General features: G+C 33.8%; 1 protein-coding gene across 1 annotated transcript in view; it reads right to left on the bottom strand.

Annotated features, from left to right (window-relative positions):
- Positions 1 to 25,381, bottom strand: part of LOC145327554 (metabotropic glutamate receptor 8-like) — a 138,400-nt gene that overhangs the window by 95,833 nt on the left and 17,186 nt on the right. The window contains exons 7-10 of the mRNA XM_080171096.1: positions 24,548 to 24,603; positions 20,996 to 21,048; positions 19,419 to 19,461; positions 17,933 to 17,998 (exon numbers count right to left, since the gene is read on the bottom strand). Coding sequence (XP_080027222.1) covers positions 17,933 to 17,998; positions 19,419 to 19,461; positions 20,996 to 21,048; positions 24,548 to 24,603 — 218 coding nt within the window. The remainder of the gene's footprint in view (positions 1 to 17,932; positions 17,999 to 19,418; positions 19,462 to 20,995; positions 21,049 to 24,547; positions 24,604 to 25,381) is intronic.

The following is a 25,381-nucleotide window of genomic DNA, read 5'->3' as shown; positions in this document are numbered from 1 at the left end:
AGATGACAGGTAAGCAGATATTGCTTTGTTTTCATCATGCAGTGCTCCCTAATAGGTAACACTTTGGTTTCTTGATGTATGTGTTGATAAGGGGTAATTTTCAGTGTGCCAGTGGAAACTTTAAGAGCCTTATTTTGAGATACCTGTAATTTTTCCCAGTTGGAGTCAGAGATGATGGGGCTCCAAATAGGGCAGGCATACTCCATAGCACTTCTGGCAATGGCTTTGTAAGTCATTGTCATTGTCTCTTTATCTTGGCCCCAGTCAGTGCCACAGAGAGACTTCAGCATATTGATTTTGGTATCAGCTGTGCTTGTGACGTTTCTTATGTGCTTGGAGAAGGTTAACATAGTGTCATATGTGACACCAAGAAGTTTAGGTTCATGTTCAAGTTTGACTTGGATGTTGTTAATCAGAACTTTTGGGTGGATCTTGTATTCCTTGGTATCTGGAGTGAACAGAGTTACTGTTGACTTTTCTGGTGACACTATCAGCTCTCTTTCATTGAGAAACTCAATGACCTTAGGGGCAAACTTATTGATGGCTTCAGTAAGAGCGTTTATGTCCAAACCAGTAGAATAAATAGAGATGTCATCTGCATACTGGACCACTTGGACATTCTTGGGTGGGTTTGGGAGATTCCTCAGGTAATAGTTGAACAGGATTGGTGATGTTACAGCTCCTTGGGGAACTCCAGCTCTAATATTTCTACATTTGGATGTAGTGTTTCTGAAGTTGACACGAGATTGTCTTCCTTTCAGATAACAGTTAAACCAACGTTTCAGAGGATCTGAGAGGGAAGATTGTCCTAGGTCTTTCAAGAGTTTATCATGAGACACCATGTCGAAAGCTTTGCTTAAATCAATTTGCAGCAAAACTGTTCTGTCTGGTGGTCGTTTCTTGCTGAAACCGGAAGCAACTTGGTCATTAAAATCGTTTAGGGCTGAAACTGTGGAGTGATTTTTACGAAAACCATGCTGAAAAACAGGTATTTCAAGGGATTCAGAAAGTGCAGGAAGAATTAATCGCTCCAGGATTTTGATGGCAGGGCAAAGCAAAGAGACAGGACGATAGGAGTTGGAATCTTGAGGGTCTTTACCAGGTTTCAGGAGAGGGATAATGACCGAGTTTTTCCAAATGTCAGGTATAATGCTGAGAGCTAACGAGAGATTAAAAATCTTTGTTAGGTAGCTCATGCCAATTGGGCCAAGGTGTTTAAGGTGCAGGTTGGAGATGTTGTCAGGTCCTGCTGCTTTAGAAGCTTTGCTGGCTTTGATGGCTTCAGCTGTCTGTTGTGTGGTGAAAGAGGGTGGATCTTCAAGGCTATTTTTCTTCATATTCCTTGTAACACATCTGGATGATTTAGAACTGATGTGTCTGACTACAGAGGAATATTGCTTATTGAATCCATTAGCAATATCTAAAGATGAAGTAAGATATCGACCTTTGAATTTAATAGCCTGATTATTATTGCTACATCCTTTTCCATTCAAGTTTTTGATAAGCTTAAACAGTTTAGAGGAGCAGCCGCTGGTAATCTCATTTATCTTTTCTCTCCATTTATTTTTACGATGTAAATTAACCTCTTGCAAGATCTCTCTATTAAGAGTTTGTATATCTGGAGAGTCTGGATTTGTTTCACGAAGATTATCTCTTTCTTTCATTTTATTAGATGTTGCAGTGGGAATTTCAGGTATAATGTCCTTGATTCGACCTCCAGGGATAGTTTTCTTGGAGGCCTTGTTAAGAATTTTTCTGAACTTTTTCTCTGCATTGTGTATATTATCAGGCTCTGGGAGTCTACTGAATCTTTCTTCAGTAATGTTGGTAAATTTGTCCCAGTCTGCTTTCTTGAAGTTTATAAATTTTCTGTAATCACTTTTGATAGTCTGGATGGAGGTGTTGATTTTGATGATGATGGGTAAGTGATCAGAACTTAATGCAGTTTTAGTTTCCCATTCTATATATGGTAGTAGAGATGTTGATGCTAGTGAAATATCTGGAGATGTGGGTTGGCCAAAAGATGGAAGTCTGGTTGGTACATTCTCGTTGAGAACTCCAAAGTCTGATTCACTAATTTCTTCAGCTAATTTATCTCCTCTCGCATCCTGAATGCTGGAATACCACAAAGGATTGTGGGCATTAAAATCACCCAGAATGAGGGAGTCTGGTTCAGATAAAATGGCTTTGATGTCTGGCTCAAATCCTGGGGCACAGCTGTTTACTGGTGGTATATATACATTCCTGATTTTAATGTTACCAATTGAGATTCCATTGGATTCTGTGTGGCCATCATTAAGAAGATCAGGTGCTTGTGCAAACAAGATGGATTTATGAACAAAGATGGCGACACCGCCACCATTGTTTTTCCTATCTTTCCGAATCATAGTAAAGTTAGGAATGTCAGGAGGAGCAGATTTTGAAGAAAGTTTGGTTTCTTGTAAAACCACTACTTTAATCTGATGTTCATTGATGAATGAGATAAGGTCTGATGTCTTGGTTTTTATACCATTGCAATTCCACTGTAGTATGTTCAGTTTATAGTCTATGTTGTCATTGTTGAGAGTAGGTCTAGGTTGTCGAGGAGTGGAAGGTGAAGGATTTGTTGAAGGTTGAGGATTTGTTGAAGGTTGATGAATTGTTGAAGGTTGTGTAGTTGTAGTAGGAATGTTGTTGGGAAGTGTTAAAGGGTCGTTGAGGCAGGAAGGACAAACATAGGTGTTCTTGTCATAGTCTTTTTTGGTTGTAGATTTAAGGTTGCTGCAGTTGTTTTGAGAACGAAAATGTATCCATTCTAAACATTTGCAGCAATGGACGGATCTTGAATTTCTTCGAAGCTCGACGTTACATACTGGACAGATGTAGATAGGTCCAGGGTTAGGTTCTATGCCGGCCTTAAGTAGTAGGAGTTTGACCAGTCCAGCCGACATTGGCTGGTCAATTAGCATAAAAATTCATGGCAGAATACATGTCCCTCTGTGTGAGGAGTAAGCTGATGGACTTTGCTGGCAGGATCTGATGGTGTTGATCTCCAGGTAGTTGCACGCCGTACACGCTCCATCTCGACAACCAGAGTTAATTTTATATTTTAGAGTTAATTTAAAATATGCATGGTTTATCTTAAATTAATTCTGTGGCATTCATATAAAATAATAATCAATATTTTAATAATACCATACATCGTGTTCATTATTATAAATGCTTAAACATGAACGAAAATATATGTACCTAGGAAAATAATTGCTAAAAGTATTTTCTCAAGGTTTAAAATTGTCCGAAATCGCTAGGTACGTATATTACTACGAATCTCTGCTCTCGGAATGAAAAAAAATCTTTACGCGTGGATTAATAGGAATCCCAGCTCCCGGAGTGAACAAAAAAAACTTTTGTACATGAATTGTTAAGAATCTCTGCCTCCGGAATGAAAGAAAATCTTTGATTTGCTTACAAATTTAAACAAATATCTTGATTTTTTGCGATAATCTTTTAAAATAATAACGAGGAATATTTTAAACATTATCATAATAATATTACATGTTGTGTTCTTTACTTTAATGCATTATTTCATATGAGAATCTTAGAAATAACATTTTTTAAGTAAACGTGAACCATAAAAAATACTTTTTCGAGGTATTTTTATTCTGCAAAAATCATTTGGTCGTTAATACACACGAACTTTTGCTTTTCAAAATCATACTTAAAGAAACAAAATCTTTTAAAATCTGCTTTAAAAGTCTAAACAGTTTTGTAGAATTTTTGTGCTTAGGTATGAACAATAAAATTAGTTGAATAATGAATACTTATTCTTTACAGAACCCATTTTGGTTCCCTTCACAAGCCTAATATATAACTTGTAATATTTTTTCTTTAAAGATCATTTTCACATAAATAGTTTATGTTGTGGATTAGATATGTGTGGTTTGAATATTTTCAATGACTTTCTGGCGGCAACACCCGCCATATTTCCAACCGCCATTGGCAGGCCTCTTACCCTGCGTCGGGCGGCCAGCTTGGCAGCAACCAAGTCGATTCTTGATTCATAACACCACCAGGGCACGTAATAAAAGTGTGGCTGTCATAAAACTTAGAATCATCTACTGGCTTTTGTCCGGCCGGAACCGAAACTCCCGTCGGCTCTTGTCCGGCCGAGACCGAATTTCTTATCGGCTCTTGCCCAGCTGGAACCGAAACTCCCGTCGGCTCTTGTCCAGCTGGAACCAAAACTCGGATCGGCTCTTGTCCAGCCGGAACCGAAACTCCCGTCGGCTCTTGTCCGGCTGGAACCGAATCATTCAGCGGCTCAACACCCGCCGTAACAAAGTTATCAACGACTACAGTATCATTACCAATATCATCAGGAATAACTGCAGCACAACTAACATCATTATCAGTAATAACCACGGCAACACCCGCCGTAGCCAGGTTGTCAACGGCTGCAGCACTAGCAGAACCAAAAGGTGCATCAGCAGCGTTACAAGCAGAACCAACAGGTTCAATAATAGCATCACAAGCAGCACCAACAGTCGGCTGCGGCTGAACATCTGAGCTTTCTGGTTTTAAAAACCCTATAGCTTCACTTTCCAACTCGAAATCTGAGCAGACAACATACCTACTCTTTGCTAAACCATTAGCACTAACAGCAAAATATCCAGATCCAAACAGGCTGGAGTAAAGCATGGTTTCTCCTACTGAACGTTCAGAGTAGGGAAACATCGATGGGTGCAGGTGCCCTACGAGCAAATCAACCTGCCCATTAACCAAAGTAAAATCTTCAGGTTTCATATCAAACAAAACAGCTGCCTCCACAGGATTTATGGAGCAGATCGCCTCTTCAGGACCAATGAGAGGCACTACCACAGGTTCTAACATGTGATAATTCTTGTGTCGATCAACTAAACATAGCTTGACCGTCGGGAAACATTTAACTTCACCGTCAGCTAGAGAAATTCTTGCTGAACGTCCAGTAAAAGGTAACTGAAGTTTATTAACAAGTGACTGGGTTACCATTGAAGTAGTTAAACCAGTGTCCCACATGGCGTTCACTGGGACCTTCTGGCGATTAATATCAACGACGTCTAATTGCTGTAACATTAACATTAGGTTCGCCTCAGGGGAAGTATGTACTTCATAGACGGCGGCAGCCATATCAACACTCTCATGCAAAAGGTTGTTATGGGCCTGACCACAATTGTCCACTTTGCAACCGCCTATTACATCTGCCTTCGGGCAATCCACAGATTTATGCCCTTTCTGCAAACAAATCCAACAGCATCCAGCACTCTCCACAATACTCTTCCTGTCTGACACTGACAGGTCATGAAATTTTGGGCACTTGTAAAGTAAGTGCATATCATTACAGCCACTAACAAAACATGACTGCTTCATCTTAGATTTACCAGGTTTACCTACGGCGGTAGCGGCTGTCGCAGGGTTACCTTTCTTCTTAGAGGGGGTGTCCATATCAGTCGAACACCTCATTAAAATGGCGCCCCGCTGTTCTTCAATAATCTTCAACAGCTTTGGGACGTTTGGGACATCCATCGAGCCCAATGATAAATTGAGCTTATCTTGAAAATCACGTGGCAACTTCTTGGATAACATTTCCAGAAGTATCACAGTCAACCACTGGCTAGTGGTAACTTCATCATCTTTAGTCAGCTGTTCCAGCTGGCTAACTGCACCACCAAACTCTGCTAACATAGTCACAATCTGGTTGGAGTCCGACGGTTTAGACTTCTTCTCCCATTGGTTGAAAAGGCAGAGCATCTGACGTGTCTTTGACTTGAAACGCGCCTCAAGGTAAGCCCACTGAGATTCATGCGATTGAATCTGAGTTAATTGGAGTCTCAGCTCTTTATTTCTACAGACCTTCTCACTGCTCAACAATAACTGCAAATACGACGGGTCTTGTCCTACAGTAAGCTTTTTAAAAGTGTCTTTAAAACTTACGTAGGATGCTTCCAGGCCGTCGAAAGATGGAAGAAGACGTTCGTCGACACGATTCATATATCCTGGCGTGAACATAGAACCGGCAGCGAACTGTGATGTGCCAAACGGTGACACAAATGGCGATGCTGTCGAGGCACCCGCCGTCGTCGTGGGTGGCTTCACAGGTTCAAGCTTAACCTCAGCCAGCCGTTTCATCAAAGCAGACAAAGTGTTTATAATTGTATCAGGCAAGAGAAAATATGGCCCTTTAATAACTTTCACAATCTTCAAACATCGATCATAAAGTTCAGCCTGATGGTTAGGCAAATTATCACCAACAACATCAACAACACTTTGAATGTCACTAAGCTCTTCTATAGCATCAAGAGCATCTTTCAAGGCACTATAGTCTTTTTGTACAGTAACTATATCAGAATAAATGTCACTAAACTCATCAAGCTCTTGGATTCTCAAACCAAGCTTGCTAAAACCGCCCATGATGCTGTCGAACGTTTCGAACTTGTCGTGGACAAGGATTGACTCCTTAGTGAGATGTCTAACATTAAGTTCTGAAGTATCACTGACCAACTTCATCACTCTATTTAGCTCACTGGTTAGTGCATCAACGGCTGGACGCAGCCGCTTACTCAATTGTTCACCTTTATTCTTTTTAGGACCCATAATTGTCACTAAAGTTAACTGTACTGATTACGACTATAATAATGTGTGTTAAGGTATCACAACCAACACATTCAAAACTTCACAGATTCTTCTTAGCTGCATCTGTTCTGTCTTGTTTTCATTGTTTCGGAACGCAATACCTAGCCGTTCTCGAAATCTTAATCTCAAGCCCTCCGAATGACCAACATAGTGAAGTTTACAAATGTGTATTTATTACCATGAAAACAGTGAGTCTAAAACAAAAATATAAGAATTAAATACATAAAATTAATTGTTATTTTTTGTAACATCGAGGTTGCGTGATTTCAATTTAATAAGAAATATAAAATTTCTAAAAAACTTTAAATTGGCACGAATCATATTAAACAGCATCAGAAATTGATAATTTTGGAATAAAATGATCAATAATATAAAGGAAAATATTCGTATGTCAAAACTTAGCAGTTAAATGGTCTATTTGTTGAAAAATTAATGATTTAAATTTCTTCATAAAATTATACCATTCTACGCTTATTTTCAAGAATTAAAAGATAAATTCTTACCACATATGATGTCAAACTAAGCAGGAAGGCTTATTTGAGATATTCCACACATCAGAGCGCATGTATATTCAAGCAATACATTATTTTCATTTACGTAGCTCCTCACGTGGGACTAATCAAAGGAAAAGTGCGCGTTTCTTTTGTCCGTTTACAAGCCACGCGCCGCGCGGAGATAGTTAGGAATGCCGCGTAACACACTCATTCTCTAGGAAATTTGGTGTAAGGAAACAGGGATTAATGGGTTCGAACTTGCCAGGGAATACAAGAAATACATACCGAAACAAAGCTCAAATGTAAAAAAGAACCCTATCGGTTAAGCATCTGGCGAGATCCTTCGCTACAAACACAGACAAACTTCCTGTTACTTTTACACATTGATATATGTACCTATAACCGTAACATATTAATTACATATCTAAATCGTATTACCATATTATTCTTATTCATATGTTGATTGATAATAAAATATTTTTCTTACACTTACTTTCCTTTTGTAATACCATTTCTTACATTCTTTATTGGTGAAGCTACTCTATAACAAGTTTAAAAAGTAGTAATGTTTATTTTGTCTGTAGCGAAGGATCTCGCAAATTGCTGAACAGATTGGGTTCACTTTGATAGAAAAGCTTCAAATAGGTCCTGATGATTATAGACTGTTTTTAATGCCTCTAGGGACGCTAGGGACGGAGCCGCTATTATAGTAAACAGCAGTAATCCTTTTATAAAAGTAACAGGATGTCTTTGTGTTTGTCCTTAGTGTGTACTGAAGGATCTCACAAACCGCTGAACGATGTGATTCTCCTTTACGGCGAAGCTTCTTATAGATCCTATGAAGGTTTATAACTATTTTGGAGGAGGGTACCTAAATACCCTAACCCAAATAAATTTCTTTTACTTATTCTTTTTAAAATCTGCTATTAATTTATTTTAAAAGTATTGGGAAAAATTTTTAAAATAGTTGGCTCACCAACATACAAATTTAAGTTTTTGAAAAAAGTGAAAGTAAATTATTCAGAATGTACAGCAAAGTAGCCATTATGCATACGACAAAAATAATTTGGCTACCCTATTTTTCCTCCAAGACGTTCTCACAAAACAGTTTCTTCTTTAAAATGTCTTTTTATATGAAGTCTTTAGTACGAATAGACACAGATTTATGACATATTTAGGTTTTAGGAAAGTTTTAAGGTAACTTATTTCTTTCTTTCCACTTAAATGTATAGGCTAATAAAACTATAAAAGTTTTTTTAAATAGTGCCCTTACTTAAAACTGACCTTTGTCTGCAAGTCCTAACCGTGTATATCAACGGCTTAGCGTGGTTTAGACTCAAACCCGACACCACCCTGATAACAACGAGTAAATTATAATTTTTGCTAATTATTCTGGTATAATTGTCGCGGGTTGTTAGGAACACTTATTTTATATGGGTATTATTTATAGGATTTACCTCAGAGAGAAGTCTATGTATGTTGAAAAAAAGTTCTGGATAAATCTATTGATATACTTCTACACAACATCATAATAAGAGGGGGAGAGGGGGAGGGGGGTTTAAATGGTTCAATGTCTAAAATACACCTGAATTTTTGAATATGGGGCTTTCAACTATTTTAAGAGGATCATAAAAAATTTAAGGGCCATCTTAGTTAAGAGGTAGGACTCCCAAAGGATCTAAATGAATAAAACAATTGAAAAAGGATTCTTACCTTTAGAATAGAAAATAAAGAGACCACGATTTTGATTATTTAGATACGTTTTATATGTTTTAATTAGACAATAATAGAATATATAATTAAGATTGTGAACATTAACTTTAGCTAATTTGACATTAAGATTGTTCTAAAAGAATGCTTTAAGGAGTCTGAAAGTATAATAAGTCAGTAATAATTAAATATCATACAATCCTTAAAAGCATAAAGATCACAAAGTTAATTACTAATCACAATTTTTAATAGAAATATATTGCAATTTAGAGCTGGTGTGGGATTGCTGCGAAACTCATAATGTCGTCTTCTTGTGTGGAAATAATATCATAAATCATTAATTTAAACAAATATAATTTTGTTACACTCCCGCAACAAAGATTTCAACACAATAGCGTACATTCCTCGTAAACAGTTAGGTTATTTAGTAAAACCCATACTGTTAATAACAACAATTATATATATACTTTTACAGTTAGGTTATCATAAAACCTCTACTGAAAATAAGATTTGCCATAATTATGTTATTTAGTTAGGTTGTAAAAAAAACCTGTACTATAATAACATTAAATAACTCATATTTGCAGTTAGATTTATAATAAAACCTCTACTGACAAATAGATAGAAATACATTTTTATGGTTATATTGTTTGAAAAACCTTTACCATAAAAATAATAGTGTAAATAACTTGGGAGCTTTTCAGTTAGGTATATAATAATCCCTTTACTGATAAAACTCTCTAAAACTTGTTGAAGTATTCTTTGTATCTATCCTCAGTATTAATAAAAATAGAATTTTTTTTAAATAAGGTAATCCTCACAAAATATTTAATGAAACCTTTAACACAATAATTGAATAAATGAAATTAAAATCACAAAATATAAGTTGATAGGTATTGAAATAAAATAGATATTTTTGCAGAATGCAACCAGATGGTGATAAACAAGACGTTAATCATCTTGATTCTTGAAATTTTTCCATAGAAACTCTCTGTCCTACACGAGGTTTAAATCCAGGAATGTATATTTCCAAACCTTTTAGGATTTCAGAGTCTGGTGGTTTTCCATGTGAATTGGTTAGACAAAACAATACAGAATAACATGGTCTTTCAGGATTAATCTTATTCATAGATTTACACCCTTTGCATAATAAAATCTGTGGAACAGATTTTATATTTATACATTTACCACCATGACATGAGAGAGAAGATTGGAGACAAACAGCACAATGTTTATATATGAAATCCTTCCTATGCTTAACTCTTTCCTGTGTTGAAAGATTGAGGAATTTGGAACACTCATTTACACTGTGATTGTGTCCAGGAATAACACAAGGAAATAATCTCCCACCAGCAATTGGCTGCTTTGATATGTTAACAGACTTTATCCTTTTGTGATAGGAGATACATGACTCCTCGTCACAATTGGAATACTTTGAAGCAGAACTATCATGCTTTAAGATTCTATCATGAATTTTGAACTGAAATCTGATTGTATCCAACAGAACATTAAATGCTATTTTACCTTTAACATGAATAGTATCCTCTTTAATCGAATCCATCTGCTTAAAGAATTTTTTCTTAGCATCATGAGGCATGAGCTGTAAGAGTTTATGAAGAAACTCTTGTGAAAAGATACACACCTCAAACTCCTTTGAATGTTCAGAATTAGAAACTAGGTAAGAATTTATTGTTTCAAGAACAGCTTGAAACTTTCTGTAGTATGGAACTGAAACAGCAGGATTGGAATGATTGTCAGGTATTGTTAAATCAATTAAAGGTTGGATAAGATTCATTAAAATAGGTTTAGGATCCCCATATTTATGAATCATGTAAGATTTGATAGCTTCATAATCATGCATGTATCTTGTAACTTCGTCCTGATGAATCTCAACAAGATACTTGGAATACAAAAATTCAGCTCTTTCAGCAGAATAATCAAAATCGATAGTTAAAGCCTCAAATTCATGGAAGAATCTGTAAATGTCAATATTAGGATCTGTAGAAAACTTACTCAAATTACCATATAATTTTTGGCCTTGAGATTTCTTGAAAAGTTCCTTAGAGAGAAAGAGATGTCTAATATCAACAGTCCAATTAATTGCATCCCTAATTACATCAGCAACAGATAAAGCTAACTTAGCATCATGAAATTTGACAGTAATGTAGTCTCTGAGAGAATGTTGAAGTGAAGATATTTGCCTATCTACGACAGGAACATGGCTATTGTGCAAATAGACCAAATTAGAATGAGACAAATCCTTACTGGAAGTAGCAATCAAAAGCTTGGAAAGATAATACATCTCATTATTCAGAACTTTATCAACAATATCAACCTTCTTCCTTTCATTATCCAGAGTTGGATTGATGTTTTCAATATGACTAGAACAAGAACTACTGTGTATAGAGAATGAAGACTGATCCTGAGCTTTAGGTAAAGAGTTGGAAATAGTATTTCTGCAAGGAATAGCAAAATCCAAACTGTTAAACCTAGCATTATTATCATGAAGTTCATGTGAGTTTTGTATGAGATTGGTAGGAATAACATCAACCTCTAAAGAACCAACTTCATAAATGCTATCAATGTCAGCTGAAACATCAAGTTGAGTCTTCTTAGTAAGAGATAGAAAAAGATGATTAGGACAGTTAACTAGCCACTCAAGTTTACTTTCCTCAATCTGAAGAATTAGAGCACAACATTTTTTAATATGTGTAATAGATTTCATATTAAATGCTAATGCTTGAGCAAAATGTAACCTTACATTTAAAAGTTCATAGGATATAAAATGGCTATTCAAGTGAGAAGAATTTGAATATACACTGCCATATATTTCTAGTCTAGAAATCAGTTTTTCAGCAATGGCAAGAAACAAGTCCAATTCAGTAATAGTACAATTATCATTCAAGTCTGGAAGTGAAAGGTCAGAACTTGAAGCACCTGAATTACTCAATGAACATGTGCTGCTATAACCTGATTCAGATTCTTCAGGTATTAAGGGTAAAAAACTCAAATTTTTATATGACAACATGATTCAGTTATGATTATGCTTGAATAGGCAATTATTGAGAATGAAGATTCAGAATTAAATATTCAACAAAAACTGAACGAAGTATTTGATTAGGTAGTACAAGACTCCTTTATCAAAATACTTTGTGCCACAAAATTTCTTGCAAGTTAATTGTAATCTGTACTGATAAAACAAAACTCTCCTTAAAAAGACAAAGAAAACAAGAAAAGAAAGTTTTGTATCTGATACACACAAACTTTAACTCAATACAAAATAGTAAATCATACACACCAGTAGCGTACACTTTAAATCGTGATAGTGAATGATTTTAGGATTATATGTAATAACTTGGTAAGAAATATGAGTATGAATGGATTTTTCCTTTCTCAGATATTCTTAATGTCAGAAATTACAATGACAAGGATGACAACATCCATAAGTAGTATGAAAATAAATGTTTAGAGATAAACAATTATAATATTTCATAAAGTTTTTATTACATCAATTAAACTGTGAACTTACAATAATTTGAACATAGCTAATTCTCTAAAACATACAAGTAAGAAAATATTTAAGCGTTTGATTTTGTCACAACAATTGTATAGGGAGTTACTACCCCTTACATAAAGGCTCCGCCCCAAGAAATTAGGTAAATAGACTTGAAGAGCTCCACACTTAGAAATAAAGAGGGAGAAGAAATGCTATCTATGCCTTTTATCTATATTGGGTTGGAGATTTTATGATATAGCCAAACTATTTTGTCCTTGCCTAACAAAGCAAATTATAAATAATTTGGGAGGCATGTTAAACCAAGTCTTTCCTTCTGATAAGTAGAAGGGAACAATAAAAATGATTTCAAACTAGTTCATAAAAACCATTAAATCATTTAGAGGGTAGAATTATGAATAATAATTGGGAAAGATATATTTCCCTTATTATATATTCAACACTAGGTTTAAGATAAATCATTAACTATAAACTATAATATAATATTTCCTTGACTCCACCTTTAAGTGAAAAGAAAAGGGGAGGGGAAATTCAGAGAAGTGTGTTACCACAATTAGCTCCACCTATGATGAGGGTAGGAAAATGTGAAAAGGGGTTACAAACCCTTTCTAATGAAATACCTTTTTTTAACAAAGGGGAGGAGTAGTAAACCCCTTTGAGTATGTTACTATGTAACGATGTAACAAAATGGGCACACAGAACCAGATAGCAACATTCTTTATTCCTTTTCCTTGTTAACCTGTTATCAACAATTGAACAGGGAGGAACATACAAGAGAAGAGGTCTAAATAATTTTGAATGATAACTTCTTAGAAGTTTAGAATATTACGAGTGTAATGTTTCCTCTAATATTATCAGAATCAAAGAAAACATACAGTAATATGTGAATGTACAATTAAACAAGAATAGGTATATTAATAATAGGAATGTAGTTTTCCTTAAATATATTCTTATTTTATATTTGTACCCTAGAAAGAATTTTTATCTATGAAGATAAAAGCTTCATAAATTAGGACACAAAAGCCCTGATAAATACTCAACCATAATATACAGTGAAATCACAAATGGTCTACCTTTTGAGAAGTAAAAGGAAGAGGGTTGTATTCTACACTTTATGGGAGAGGGATTTACAAAGATGAATAGTACATATTTGAAGTGTACAAAACCTTTCAATAGATTATTCCTTTTCTATGACACAAAAGGGGATGAAAGGGAGCAGGAATGGGTTGTAATAAAACCCCTTTCCAAAAGAACTTAACTTCCACCCTGAGAAGGAGGGGGAAGAGGAGAAATGGATTTAGACTAACCCTTTTCTTTGAATTTTAATCCCTAAGTTACTACACTATAATAACTGTAGTAGGGATTAGAGCTTTGAAAGTTTGGTGGTTTTATTAACAATGGATATATGTACTATTAACACTAACCTGATATGTTATGTAACAAGTAACATAAGAACTCGCCACTGTATAACAACACCAATTAGCAGTACATTTTAATTCACTTGTTGAAAAAATTAAGTTGAAATTAAATGCCTTGCCTTTGAAAGAAAGAATTGAATTAACGTAAAAAACACGCAAACGTTTTTTAATGAAAATCGCTAATAAAATCTTTTAGAACTGAAAAAGGATTCTTACCTTTAGAATAGAAAATAAAGAGACCACGATTTTGATTATTTAGATACGTTTTATATGTTTTAATTAGACAATAATAGAATATATAATTAAGATTGTGAACATTAACTTTAGCTAATTTGACATTAAGATTGTTCTAAAAGAATGCTTTAAGGAGTCTGAAAGTATAATAAGTCAGTAATAATTAAATATCATACAATCCTTAAAAGCATAAAGATCACAAAGTTAATTACTAATCACAATTTTTAATAGAAATATATTGCAATTTAGAGCTGGTGTGGGATTGCTGCGAAACTCATAATGTCGTCTTCTTGTGTGGAAATAATATCATAAATCATTAATTTAAACAAATATAATTTTGTTACAACAATGGCAGAAATATTAATTTACATACTCAATGATGATGAACAAAATTACCCCTCCTTTAGATTAAACAAAATGGTAAAAACGTTTGGACCCTCAACTTAATGAACCAATCAATGAAAATTCAATAAAAAACCCTAAGTTGTTAAGCCTAAGGATAAGAAATCGATAATTTAAAATGTTGGGGACTAGTGTAATTTCTAATTTTTTTGGAGAAGGGCTAAACATTATTAAATATGTTAATTTTCAAAAATATAATAAAAATGTTTAGAATAAGTATCTCTTCCTGTAGTACATATAATATGCAAATAAGTAAAGGATATGAAGAACGTATTTACTTAAGAAACAAAAGAATATTTCATACAAATAATTTTCTGGTTTACTCGCAATTCAAGTTTTAAGGCAATAGGAACATTTCACCACGCAGCTCCCTAACTATACGTAGCACAGGATCCGTTCTTATATTTCCAAAAACTAGAGTTCATAACGGTTCTAACGATATTCATAAGAATTTTCTACTATTAACACAAGCCGCGCAATTTCAATTTTGAAAATGTCCGCATTTTTTTTTGCACACCCTTTAAGTTTATAATATATATATATGTATATAACCAGACAAGTACCTGGATCCCCTTGTTAAAGACCTTTTTCCTCTGCTAGCAAATTGCTTTCCGCTATTTTGTAGCGACTTGACTGTGTTAATATTTTCGACGCTAAGGGTAGATTTTCAAAGACCCAAGCACAGGGTCCTTTGGAAGGGGACATATAGTTATTCAACCCTTTACCCATATATTGTTTTATTTTAATATATACTAGCGGCTTCGCCCCTAGCTTTAGGGGCTTTGCCCCAAGAGGTGATAAAAAAAAATTAAGGTGAAATTCGTAAAAGAACGAAGGAAATCTCCTGCAAAAAAAGGACCAAAGAAATCTTCTGCAATGAAAAAAAATGGGGGGGGGGGATTTTTTTGTTTTTGGGGGGGTGAGGGTGTCCCACCCCCCAACTAATTTGCTTAAAACCATCACAGGACCAGTAGGTATAATCCCTGAAAAGTAGAGCCCAATCGGTTCAGCGGTTACTGAGATTAAGCTTCAGACGGACGGACAGACGGACAGACATCGTTCTACTTTGTATTATAGATATAAATATTTGTAATGCATTCGTTGCGTTATTTTAATAATTATTGCACACAATTACACCTTTGTGATATAAAAACGTAAGGCTTAAGTCATAAATAGTCACTATCAGAAGTCATGTGTTTAGAATCTTGCAATTATGTAAAAAGCAGCAAATAGTCCTTAATAAAAAATGACGTCATACAATACAAATGACCAAATATAGGCCAGTATACATTTGTATTGACCAAATGGTAAAATATATACTGGCTTATCATTAGTCATTTGTATTGTATAATATTGTTATATTTTGTTAATAATTTATTTAGAAAAAAGACTAAAAGGATCAATTATCAAAAAAAAAGAAATTAAAGGTCGTAGAGATAAAACACAAAGGTTAACTAAAGAATAGCTAAACACTGTACTATCATTAAGAACCAAGCTAATCTATAATAAGAGTAAGTCCGTTCGTTCCGGTTGATTTGGGCATGCTAGAATAGTCATAACGTTCTCAAATTTTGCATGATAATTCCTAAAACAGACATGTACAAATTGGTCAGCGTAGCAACACTAGAAGTTCTTAATGTCAAAAAAAATTTAACGTGAAAACAAAACTTAGTTATAATGTAGTAAGCTACAAAAGAAATAAATCTGTCACTATTATAATAAATTCAGGAATAAAATGGATATAGCCTCTACCCAAAAATACATTACTTATAATTCTACCACTAACCAATGAAAATAAGATACCTATAACTGGCGTATTAACGACATAAATTCATTAAACCTAACACTAATCCTTATATACAAGTAATAGAATGCCTATCTGTCAGTCAGAATGTTACTAACAGCTTGACCGATATGGTTCTCCTTTACAGCGTAGCTTCTTGTAGGTCCCCCAAAGAAAAATATCCCCCCCTCCCTCCTTTAACTCTACATTATGTCTTCAAAAGCGATACTGCTAAAACCCTATATCTATTTTACCTTAACGCGATGATAATAACTCAAAAGTGAAAGAACAATTTATCTTAAGATGAAATATCCCTACCAGCCCAATTAACAACGTGCCTGCCAAATGACTTGATTTGTATGCATTTTATTCCATATCTTTCATACTTATATAGTACATATTATTGTAGGGATACAGTGATAAGTAAATGGAAGATTATTCAATCTCACTAACTTTTTGAGACAGCAAAAAAGGGTTATATTCTAGTACGGCTTTGAAACCGATTACTATCCGCTAGATTAGAACTGGTTCTCGGTGTTACTGAAAAATCATGTATAGCATCGTATTACAGACAATTTAATAAGAATTTAAAATGAGAATCATAATATTGAAACCAGTTGTATAAGCACGGGCCTACAGCTTTTCGGGGCTAACAAAACTTGTTTTAATCCTTTAATTTTTTATTTTAATATCCGCGAAAAGCTGTCTATTATACGGTACGATAAATAAATATTTACCAATTCTTATAATATAAAATGGAGAGAAAGAAATTCAAGACAATATTTCCCTTGTCATAAATGATTTTAGTATTTTTAGTAAAAGATTAATTTCTATTTCATTGTACCATCCCTTAATCCCGTATATAATTGTCTTATTGTTAGCATACGAAAGGAAAAGCTATAGTGACAAAAACAGGCTGCAGATAGATAGATAAAAGGATAGTTAGATAAACAGAAATACATATAATTAGATAGATAAATTTATCCTTATATAAAAGTAACAGAATGTCTATCTATCCTTCTGTCTGTTTGTACCAAATCGCTGAACAGATATGATTCTCCTAAATCCTGGGAAGGGTTATAACTTTTTTTTGGTAGGGAGAGTACCACCACCCTCCCTAAAGAAATCATTCCTAGAAAAAAATCCCCATCACCTATTTTTTCCTTTTCCTTTTGAAAACCAAGATTGAAAATGGCATGAGAATCGACTTCCTCCCCAAATCAAGTGCCCCTAGACACCGTCAAGTGGCGTATCCGCTAGTAGATAGATAAATAATATGAATGGAAAATTGATGGATTAAAATTATAAAATAAAAAATGATTTAACTAGATTTAATATATAGATCCAACAATACTTTAAACGTTCAATACCAGCGCAGGGTTATTAAAGGAGAAGAAAGGAGGAAATAAAGGGTGTGGAAGGAGAGGGGGAAGACAGTAATAGGAAGAGAAAGGAGTGATGGGTGGTGACAGAAAGTAATTTATCAGCTTTTCCGTTATAAAATTGGGCCATCCTTACATTAACAACATACAAAACAATAGACACGAATACGTATAGAGTAGATTGACCACTATCAAAGGCTTTGTTTAAATCGAAGTAACAAGAATGAAACAAGGATGACAACATCCATTATTTCGAGATTGTCACGTTTATCCCATTCAGTTTTTAACTGACAGACCGACGGGTATATCAAATTATAGAGTAGCTTCGCTAAAAATAATAACAATACCTCAGCTGCTACTGTACTAACATAGGTCCAGCCAAGTAGCTTCACTATCTCAATCATAGCTTGGGCCTGAAATCAAACAAGGATGATAATATCCATAAAAGCAAAGTTCAATGAATTGATGTAGCTGTCTATAGTGCCCTAGCAAAATAGGGATAAATGTCACTGCTTTTGGCCTTTATACTGTATTGACGTCAGGAAATACACTTTACCCCATTTCTTTTCTAGGGGGTTTCTTTCCTCTTTCTCTTTCTATTTCCCTCTACTATGACATCAATAAAATAGGTAGGCCAAAAGCTGTGACATCTATCCCCATTTTTCCTAGGGCACAAAACACAGCTACCAAATTAATCAATTTGACATGCTTCATTTGAATACCCAGATTTATTAGTACTGTTTATAGAGTTGCTACGCCTTGAATATTATTCTTTTATGTTAAAGTAATGCCTATGATAACAACAATAAATAATAATAAACCTTATCTGGACATTCAATGTAAAGGAACCTTAACGGTTCATCGGTAAGCTAGATCCATCTCTTAAGACCGACAGAAAGATAGACATCCTGTTACTTTTATACAAGGATTGATTTAACTAAAATATAGTTAGGTAATAATATAATGGTTTAAAAAGACAAGAAAAAAAGCCTTTTATTTTATTTTATCGAACAGAGAATACAAAAAGTTGAAAAGAAACAAGGATGATAACATTCATAAAAGCAAAGCTTAACATATTAAACGGAGAAATTAATATTAACTAACATTTGATGTATCTTTAATGTAAGTATGTTGCAAATGGTTAAATACATAATGTTTATTATAGACATTTTGCGTTATAAGACTTTCTTATAGAGATGATTCATACATTAAACACTGCAGGTTACGGACGTGCGGACATACAGACGGAGCAACCCTAAATAAAGAAATCTTAAAAAAGAACTTAATTAAAAACTGAGTTGGCAAATTAAAAATTGAAAAAAAGACATCTCAATTTCATTTAATTTAATTTAATTTCGTAAAGTTTCATAATGTAACAAGTAAGAGAAGATCCATATATAACGAAAGAATATATTTAACCATATTTTAGTAGATACAATAGCTTTTCATTAGATTATCATATGGCCAAGGGGCAAGGGTTACATTATTATTAAATACTAAGGAAAAAATAAATGTACAAGTATAGATCTATGATCAAGACAACTACCTGGCCCAAGTAGTGGATACCCTTTTCGTCTGCTAGCAAATTGCTTTCTTTTCCTATGGAGGGACTCGGCTGCGTTTAAGTTTCCAACACTTTAAGCTGATTTAAAAGACCAAATACAAAATCAGGTCCCTACGCTCTGGGCAGAGTTACATGTAATTTATGTTCCCTCTATTCTTTCACTTTAAGAAAGAAACTCTAATTCTTAGCCAAGATTAGTGAATTTATAACATAAACATTTCCTGGATCTATCAGAAGCTTTACTGCTGAGAAAACTATAAGGATATTACCTGAAAGTTATCTGGCGGCACAACCCGAGAAAAATACTCAAATCTAAAAAAGTAGATTTTAAAGAGATTCATATTAATATTAGTTTTTTGGGGGGAGGGGGGGGGGGTTAAATCCTCATATTGCAAAACTACCCTGAAATTGGGTAATGATCGATCCAGCTGTTTACAATATATTTTCTAAAATACACACCCACACACACACAACTAACTACTTTATGCAAAAATTTCATAGTTGCTTCGCCTCTAGTCTTTGGGAGAAAGCGAGGGAGGTCGGGAAATAACCTAAAACCATCCGAAGACATTTAAAAAGCTTCCCTAAAAAGTACGACATATTCAGACAAAAATCTATGTACTTTATTTTATAAGATTAAGAGTTTTCAGCATATATTTAAAGTACTGATACCTTTGTAATATATACAAATACGTTTTAATACCAATTATTATAATGTACATTTTACAAATAACCAATTAACAAGCTAAAAAACAGCTTAAAATTCTTTATTATTATGCTGCTTTTTTAATAATTATAAGAAAGTGATGATCCGACTTTGGATAAACTTTTCTTAAGAAGCGCAATTAAAATCCTCTGTTACAAATAATAGATAATATCAACAAGGATGTAATCATCTAGAATATGCGAAGCACATAATTCTAGCAACATACAGTGCAGTGTATTATGAGGTATATTGCTATCAATAAAAACATTGTGACAAAAAAAATCATACATCTAACCAAAATAGCGGTCCAAAATTTGTATTTCTCCCGTAGAAATCTAACATCCTACCATCTAACTATAATGATAGTATGGACGGACACACTGCAGAAAGACAAAGCAAAGTATTGAGTAGCCTCGAAACTTAGAAAAATGCGCAGAATCTATAACACTAAGATTTCAACAACAATCCGAAAACCCATCTAAATTCTAATGGTAATTAAATTAAGGCAAGAATTACTTTTCCAGTCAGACTTACAGACAAGCCCTAGTATAAGAAATCTGTGCAACCTGTAAGTGGATACTTAATAAGATTATAATTCTTTAAAATCTTCATAACTAATTCTTATCCAAACTTTTTATAATATTAGATATTTTTTCTTTATAATTATCGATTTTTAGTTTCACAGTTGCTCTATAACTGTAGCATGTCTGTACTTACTCACAGGGAGGATGGGGACAATGGACTGTAAATTACACTAGTGCCCAAAGTTGATTTGTTAGTTTGTTTATCGTTATTGGGGTTGTACAATAATGTATTGTCCATTGTCTTATCCCTTAAGATCACTGACTTACTTGACTGTCTGACAACTGGTTTCATATTTTTTTTCTCTTACTTCACTTAATGTGTTTCTCTTTGCTTAACTTTTAATTTAAAACATATATGATACCAAATACTCTTAAACTCTAATAAAGTGATGCTCGCAACTGGATAAAATAACGCTACCCCTACCTTATAACTGTCCATTGGATGAACGAAATGACCAATACACGAGGTCCATATTAGCATCTTTAATTGACGACAAATTATCCCCTGTCAATATATCCACATACATCCTATATCCATTGTCATAATTCTGGTTACCTGGATTTATCTGAGAGCTCCAGAGAGGTAGAGGCATAACTTATTTGTGGGATCTAAAAAGTAAAAGAATCACAACAATATACATTAGTATATAACAAAGCTTTAAAATATAAAACAATTTACTAAGAAACAAGGATGACAGCATCCATAAAAGCGAAGCTCTGAAACGGTAGGACAAACGGACATTAACACTTGTATAATGTAAGAACTGAATAATGCGAATGTATAAGAGTCAAAGCAAAATTGTACGTAAATTTGTTGAAAAACTGCTTGATACAGGATAATGATTATGGACATACTTACATTTTTAGGACTTGATTATACAGTTGCTACGTTTATAATATTGTACTTTGTTGTCCCAGGAATCAGTATACCAAAAATCAGACCAATCGGATAATTAGGTCACATACAAATTTGTTGTTAAAAATGTAAAAAAATCAACATGTTTAAAATGGACGTACGGACATTCTGGTAATGATTATAGTGTTGCTACGCTTTCTAACTCGTACCTAACTATTACAGGAATCACCATACAAAATTTGAAATCGATAGGACAATTCTAACATTCCTAAACTAACGAAAAAAGCTATTTAAAAAAGTAAAAAAATCAACATGTTTAAAATGGACGTACGGACATTTTGGTAATGATTATAGAGTTGCTACGCTTTCTAAATCGTACCTAAATACTAAAGGAATCACCATGCAAAATTTGAAATCGATAGGACAATTCTAACATGTCTAAATTAACGAAAAAAGCTATCCGTGACGGACGGACGGACGGACGGACGTACGGACGGACGGACGGACCGACCCTAATTATAGAAAAGCTTCGCTTTTAAAAAGCAAGGATGACAACATCCCTAAGCTCTAATATAAGAAGGAAGGACAAACGAACAATAACTCTTGTAGAGTGTCAGAACTAAAAAAACAGAACATTAATTTGTAAGTTTCGACGAAATTGAACCTAAATTTGTCGCATAAATACAGGATACTGTATACGGACATACTTACATTTTTAGGATTTAATTATATTGATTTATAAAATATCTTTGTGAAATTTTAGACAACTTACTTCAGTTGTATCTTGCTAAACTTTAACATAATTCACGCATATACAAAATGTTACTGGATTCTAATCTCCATTGCAATCTTCAAAACTTAGACATGTATCTTAAACATCAGTTGAGAAAATAAGCTTTGCTTAAAAATTTCATCTTTTATACTAATAATATGAATTAGTTTACATTTTGCTTTTTGTTTAATTGTACTTTAAAAATCATATTTTCAAAAAACAGTTCTTGAGAAATATAATTATCATAATTTAAGAACAGAAACTTCTCTATAAGCTGAGTGTCGGTCATACTGAAATACAGACGGTTTGCTTAGAGCAGAATATAATTAGTTTTGGAAAATCTAAATGGGATATTTCAGAATTCAATTTCATAAAAAAAAGGTCAAATGGAAACATCCAATTTAATCAATAAAATTTACATTTCCCCAATACATTGGACTGTTTATTACTCTAGTACCCAAAATTTTTATAATAAAGTTTCCTTATTTATTTGCTTAACAACTTTCGAGACTTTTGTTGCATTTAAATGGTTATTTCAATAAGATGAGTATCTAAACGTTTCAACCACTAATTGTAATCTAGAGAAGTGGAAATTTAGGGATCATTATTCATTTTCTGGCCATTGTATTATCCCTTACTAGCGGCTTCGCCCCTAGCCTCTAGGGGCTTTGCCCCAAGAGGTTTGATCAAAAGAAAAATTTAAAAAAATAATTTTAGAATTAGTCGACCCCAATATTTAATTTTAGTGTTAAAAAGAATTTTTTTTATTTTTTTGGGGGGTTGGGGGTGTCACACCCCCCCAGAAAATAGTTATAAACCTTCCCGGGACCTATGAGAAGCTACCCTGTTAAGGAGAACCCGATCGGTTTAGCGGTTAGCGAGATCCTTCGGTACAGACACACAGACATTCTGTTACTTTAGTATAAGGATTGATGGACATACAAACTAACTAGCTCATGATTAAGTTTTATGATAAATCTTCACAAACAAAACTGTCCTTGTTAAAATATTATTTTTTTGATAAAAAAATTAACCACCACTTATATAAAATAAATTAGTTCTAAAATAATTTTCTTAGATTATTAAATTATTAAAAACAATTAGTTTGAAAATATCTACAGAGATTATAATTTATATTCATAAAAAAAACTCCAATAATTATTAATTTACCACATTTTCATGTACTTAATAGAAAGATACTCACAGCTGGCTAAAGTAATGATACCCCTAGCCATACTCTTTACCCTATCCCCTCCCCATTAACTAAATGAACAGAGTGACCAATATATGAGGTCCATATTAGCAACCTAAATTTACCCATGTCAATATATCCATATATATATTATATCCATATTTTGAATTATGATATAATATATGTATCTTTTATATATTGCAGATATTACAACAGACAATTATTGCCAAACGTAGTGCAACAAAAAGCTAACACATTTTTGGTAGAAAGAGCAGCTGATTTGCATCATCTGCAACTGCAAAAAACAGCTGACTTAATGCCAATAATTTAGGCTGGGCAGCTCTTTTCTATAAGTATGTAGCTATAGAGTAGAGAACAATATTTTTTTTAAATCCAATGCCGAGCCGTGAATGAAATGCATTAGAAAAATGGAAAATCCCCAATTTAGAATATAACAATTATTTTACAAAATACAGTTCATATAATGTTAATATAATGTTATAAGTTAATATAATTTTTCTCTACAAGGGCACTTTATATTGTTATTAATATTCAAAACAATTTATAAAATATTTTACAAATAATATAATAAACAAGGATGACAACATCGAATAATGCGAAGCTAAGTCGATCAAATATTACAAATCACAGAGAGACAGAATTTTTTTAAAATTTATAGAGGGCTGTCTTTATTAGAACCAGGGATCAGCAGCCGAAGCCACAATTAGCCGCCCTGCTTACATTAGCCTCAAATATTAGCCGCGCGGCTTACATAAGCCTCAAAACATCAGCTGCACAACATTCTTAGCCACCCACTCAGCCACTCGAAGCCTCAACCACCAAAGCCTCATCCACCCCAGCAACAGCCGCTATCAGCCGCGCTGTATACAGAAAGAGTAGGCGCAGTTAGATTCTGAGGCTTTGAGTGGCTGAATGCGGCTAAGGCTTCAAATGGCTTAAGCCGGGAGGCTACGACTCAGGATTAGGCTTATTGCGTGGCTAAGAAAGGCGCGCGTCTGATTTTTGAGGCTTCCCTGAGTCGCGCGGCTGATGGCAACTGCAGCTGCTGACCCCTGATCAGAACTCAAATTAGACTTTTCGCCAACAAAGATAAAAAAGTGCTGTTGATCTTATTTGATTTAATATTAGATTATCATAAATTTTATTAGCTTTAGATATCACTAAGGTAAAATCTTAAAAAAAAACCTACATTATATGATTTTTTTCATTTATATTGATTGATTTTGATAATCTGAAAATTATTCCATCTATCTATATTTTTATTTACCTGGAACAGTTTAAGAATATTTGCGACCATGATAGAAACCTCGCTGAATGAAGCACCTGCAAAATTTAAAACAAATTAGTCGGGACAGATAAATAATATCTTAGGAAAATTATTTTACCTGTATGACTTTGAAACCGATTAATATTCGCTAGATCAGAACCGGTTCTCAGCAATACCATTTTTTTCTTTAAATTTTTTATTTGAATATCAAAGGAAGGCTGTCTACAATACCATGAGATAAAAAAGTATTCTCCTGTAGGTTTAATAGCCATAGAAAACTAAAAAAAAAGCTAGCTATTTTACTGGCTGATGATCGTAATGTATAAAAAGTATAAACTTCTTTAGGTTTAGCTTCACAATGTTTACAATAGAAAAAGAACTAGATTACTTTTATTATTATGGATGGAGGGTCCACAACATGGTTTTATGAACACGATTTCGTATTTTGTGGCCTTAGAAACTTTGGGGACTTAAATATTAATATTTCCTAATGGGATTGCAATCTTACACCAAATTTTTCAATCTACAGAAGGGGTAATTTTGTTTAGCGAAGTTTTTGGATTTCACCAATTCATCGTCAATCGCCTTATCCCATAAAATGAGAAAACCCAACGTGTCCCGATTATAGTGCGATTCCAGTTACGTCATATACGTTTCGGGAAAGAAAAAGGGAAGGGGGGAAGAAAATCTCTTCAAAAGAGATGGGAGAAAAGGGAAGAGATTTTCTTCCTCCTTCCCTTTTTTATATGACGTCACAGGAATCGCACTTTTCAAAAGTGATACAAAATCGGGACAGATTAGGCTTTCTCCATAAAATCCCTATTTTCTTATTCA

The sequence above is a fragment of the Acartia tonsa genome, chromosome 9 (assembly GCF_053477335.1).
Source record: "Acartia tonsa isolate MP-2025a chromosome 9, ASM5347733v1, whole genome shotgun sequence".
NCBI classification, from domain to species: Eukaryota; Metazoa; Arthropoda; class Copepoda; order Calanoida; family Acartiidae; genus Acartia; species Acartia tonsa.
Note: the sequence above shows the minus strand (reverse complement) of the source record. Positions and strands in the feature narration are given on the sequence as shown.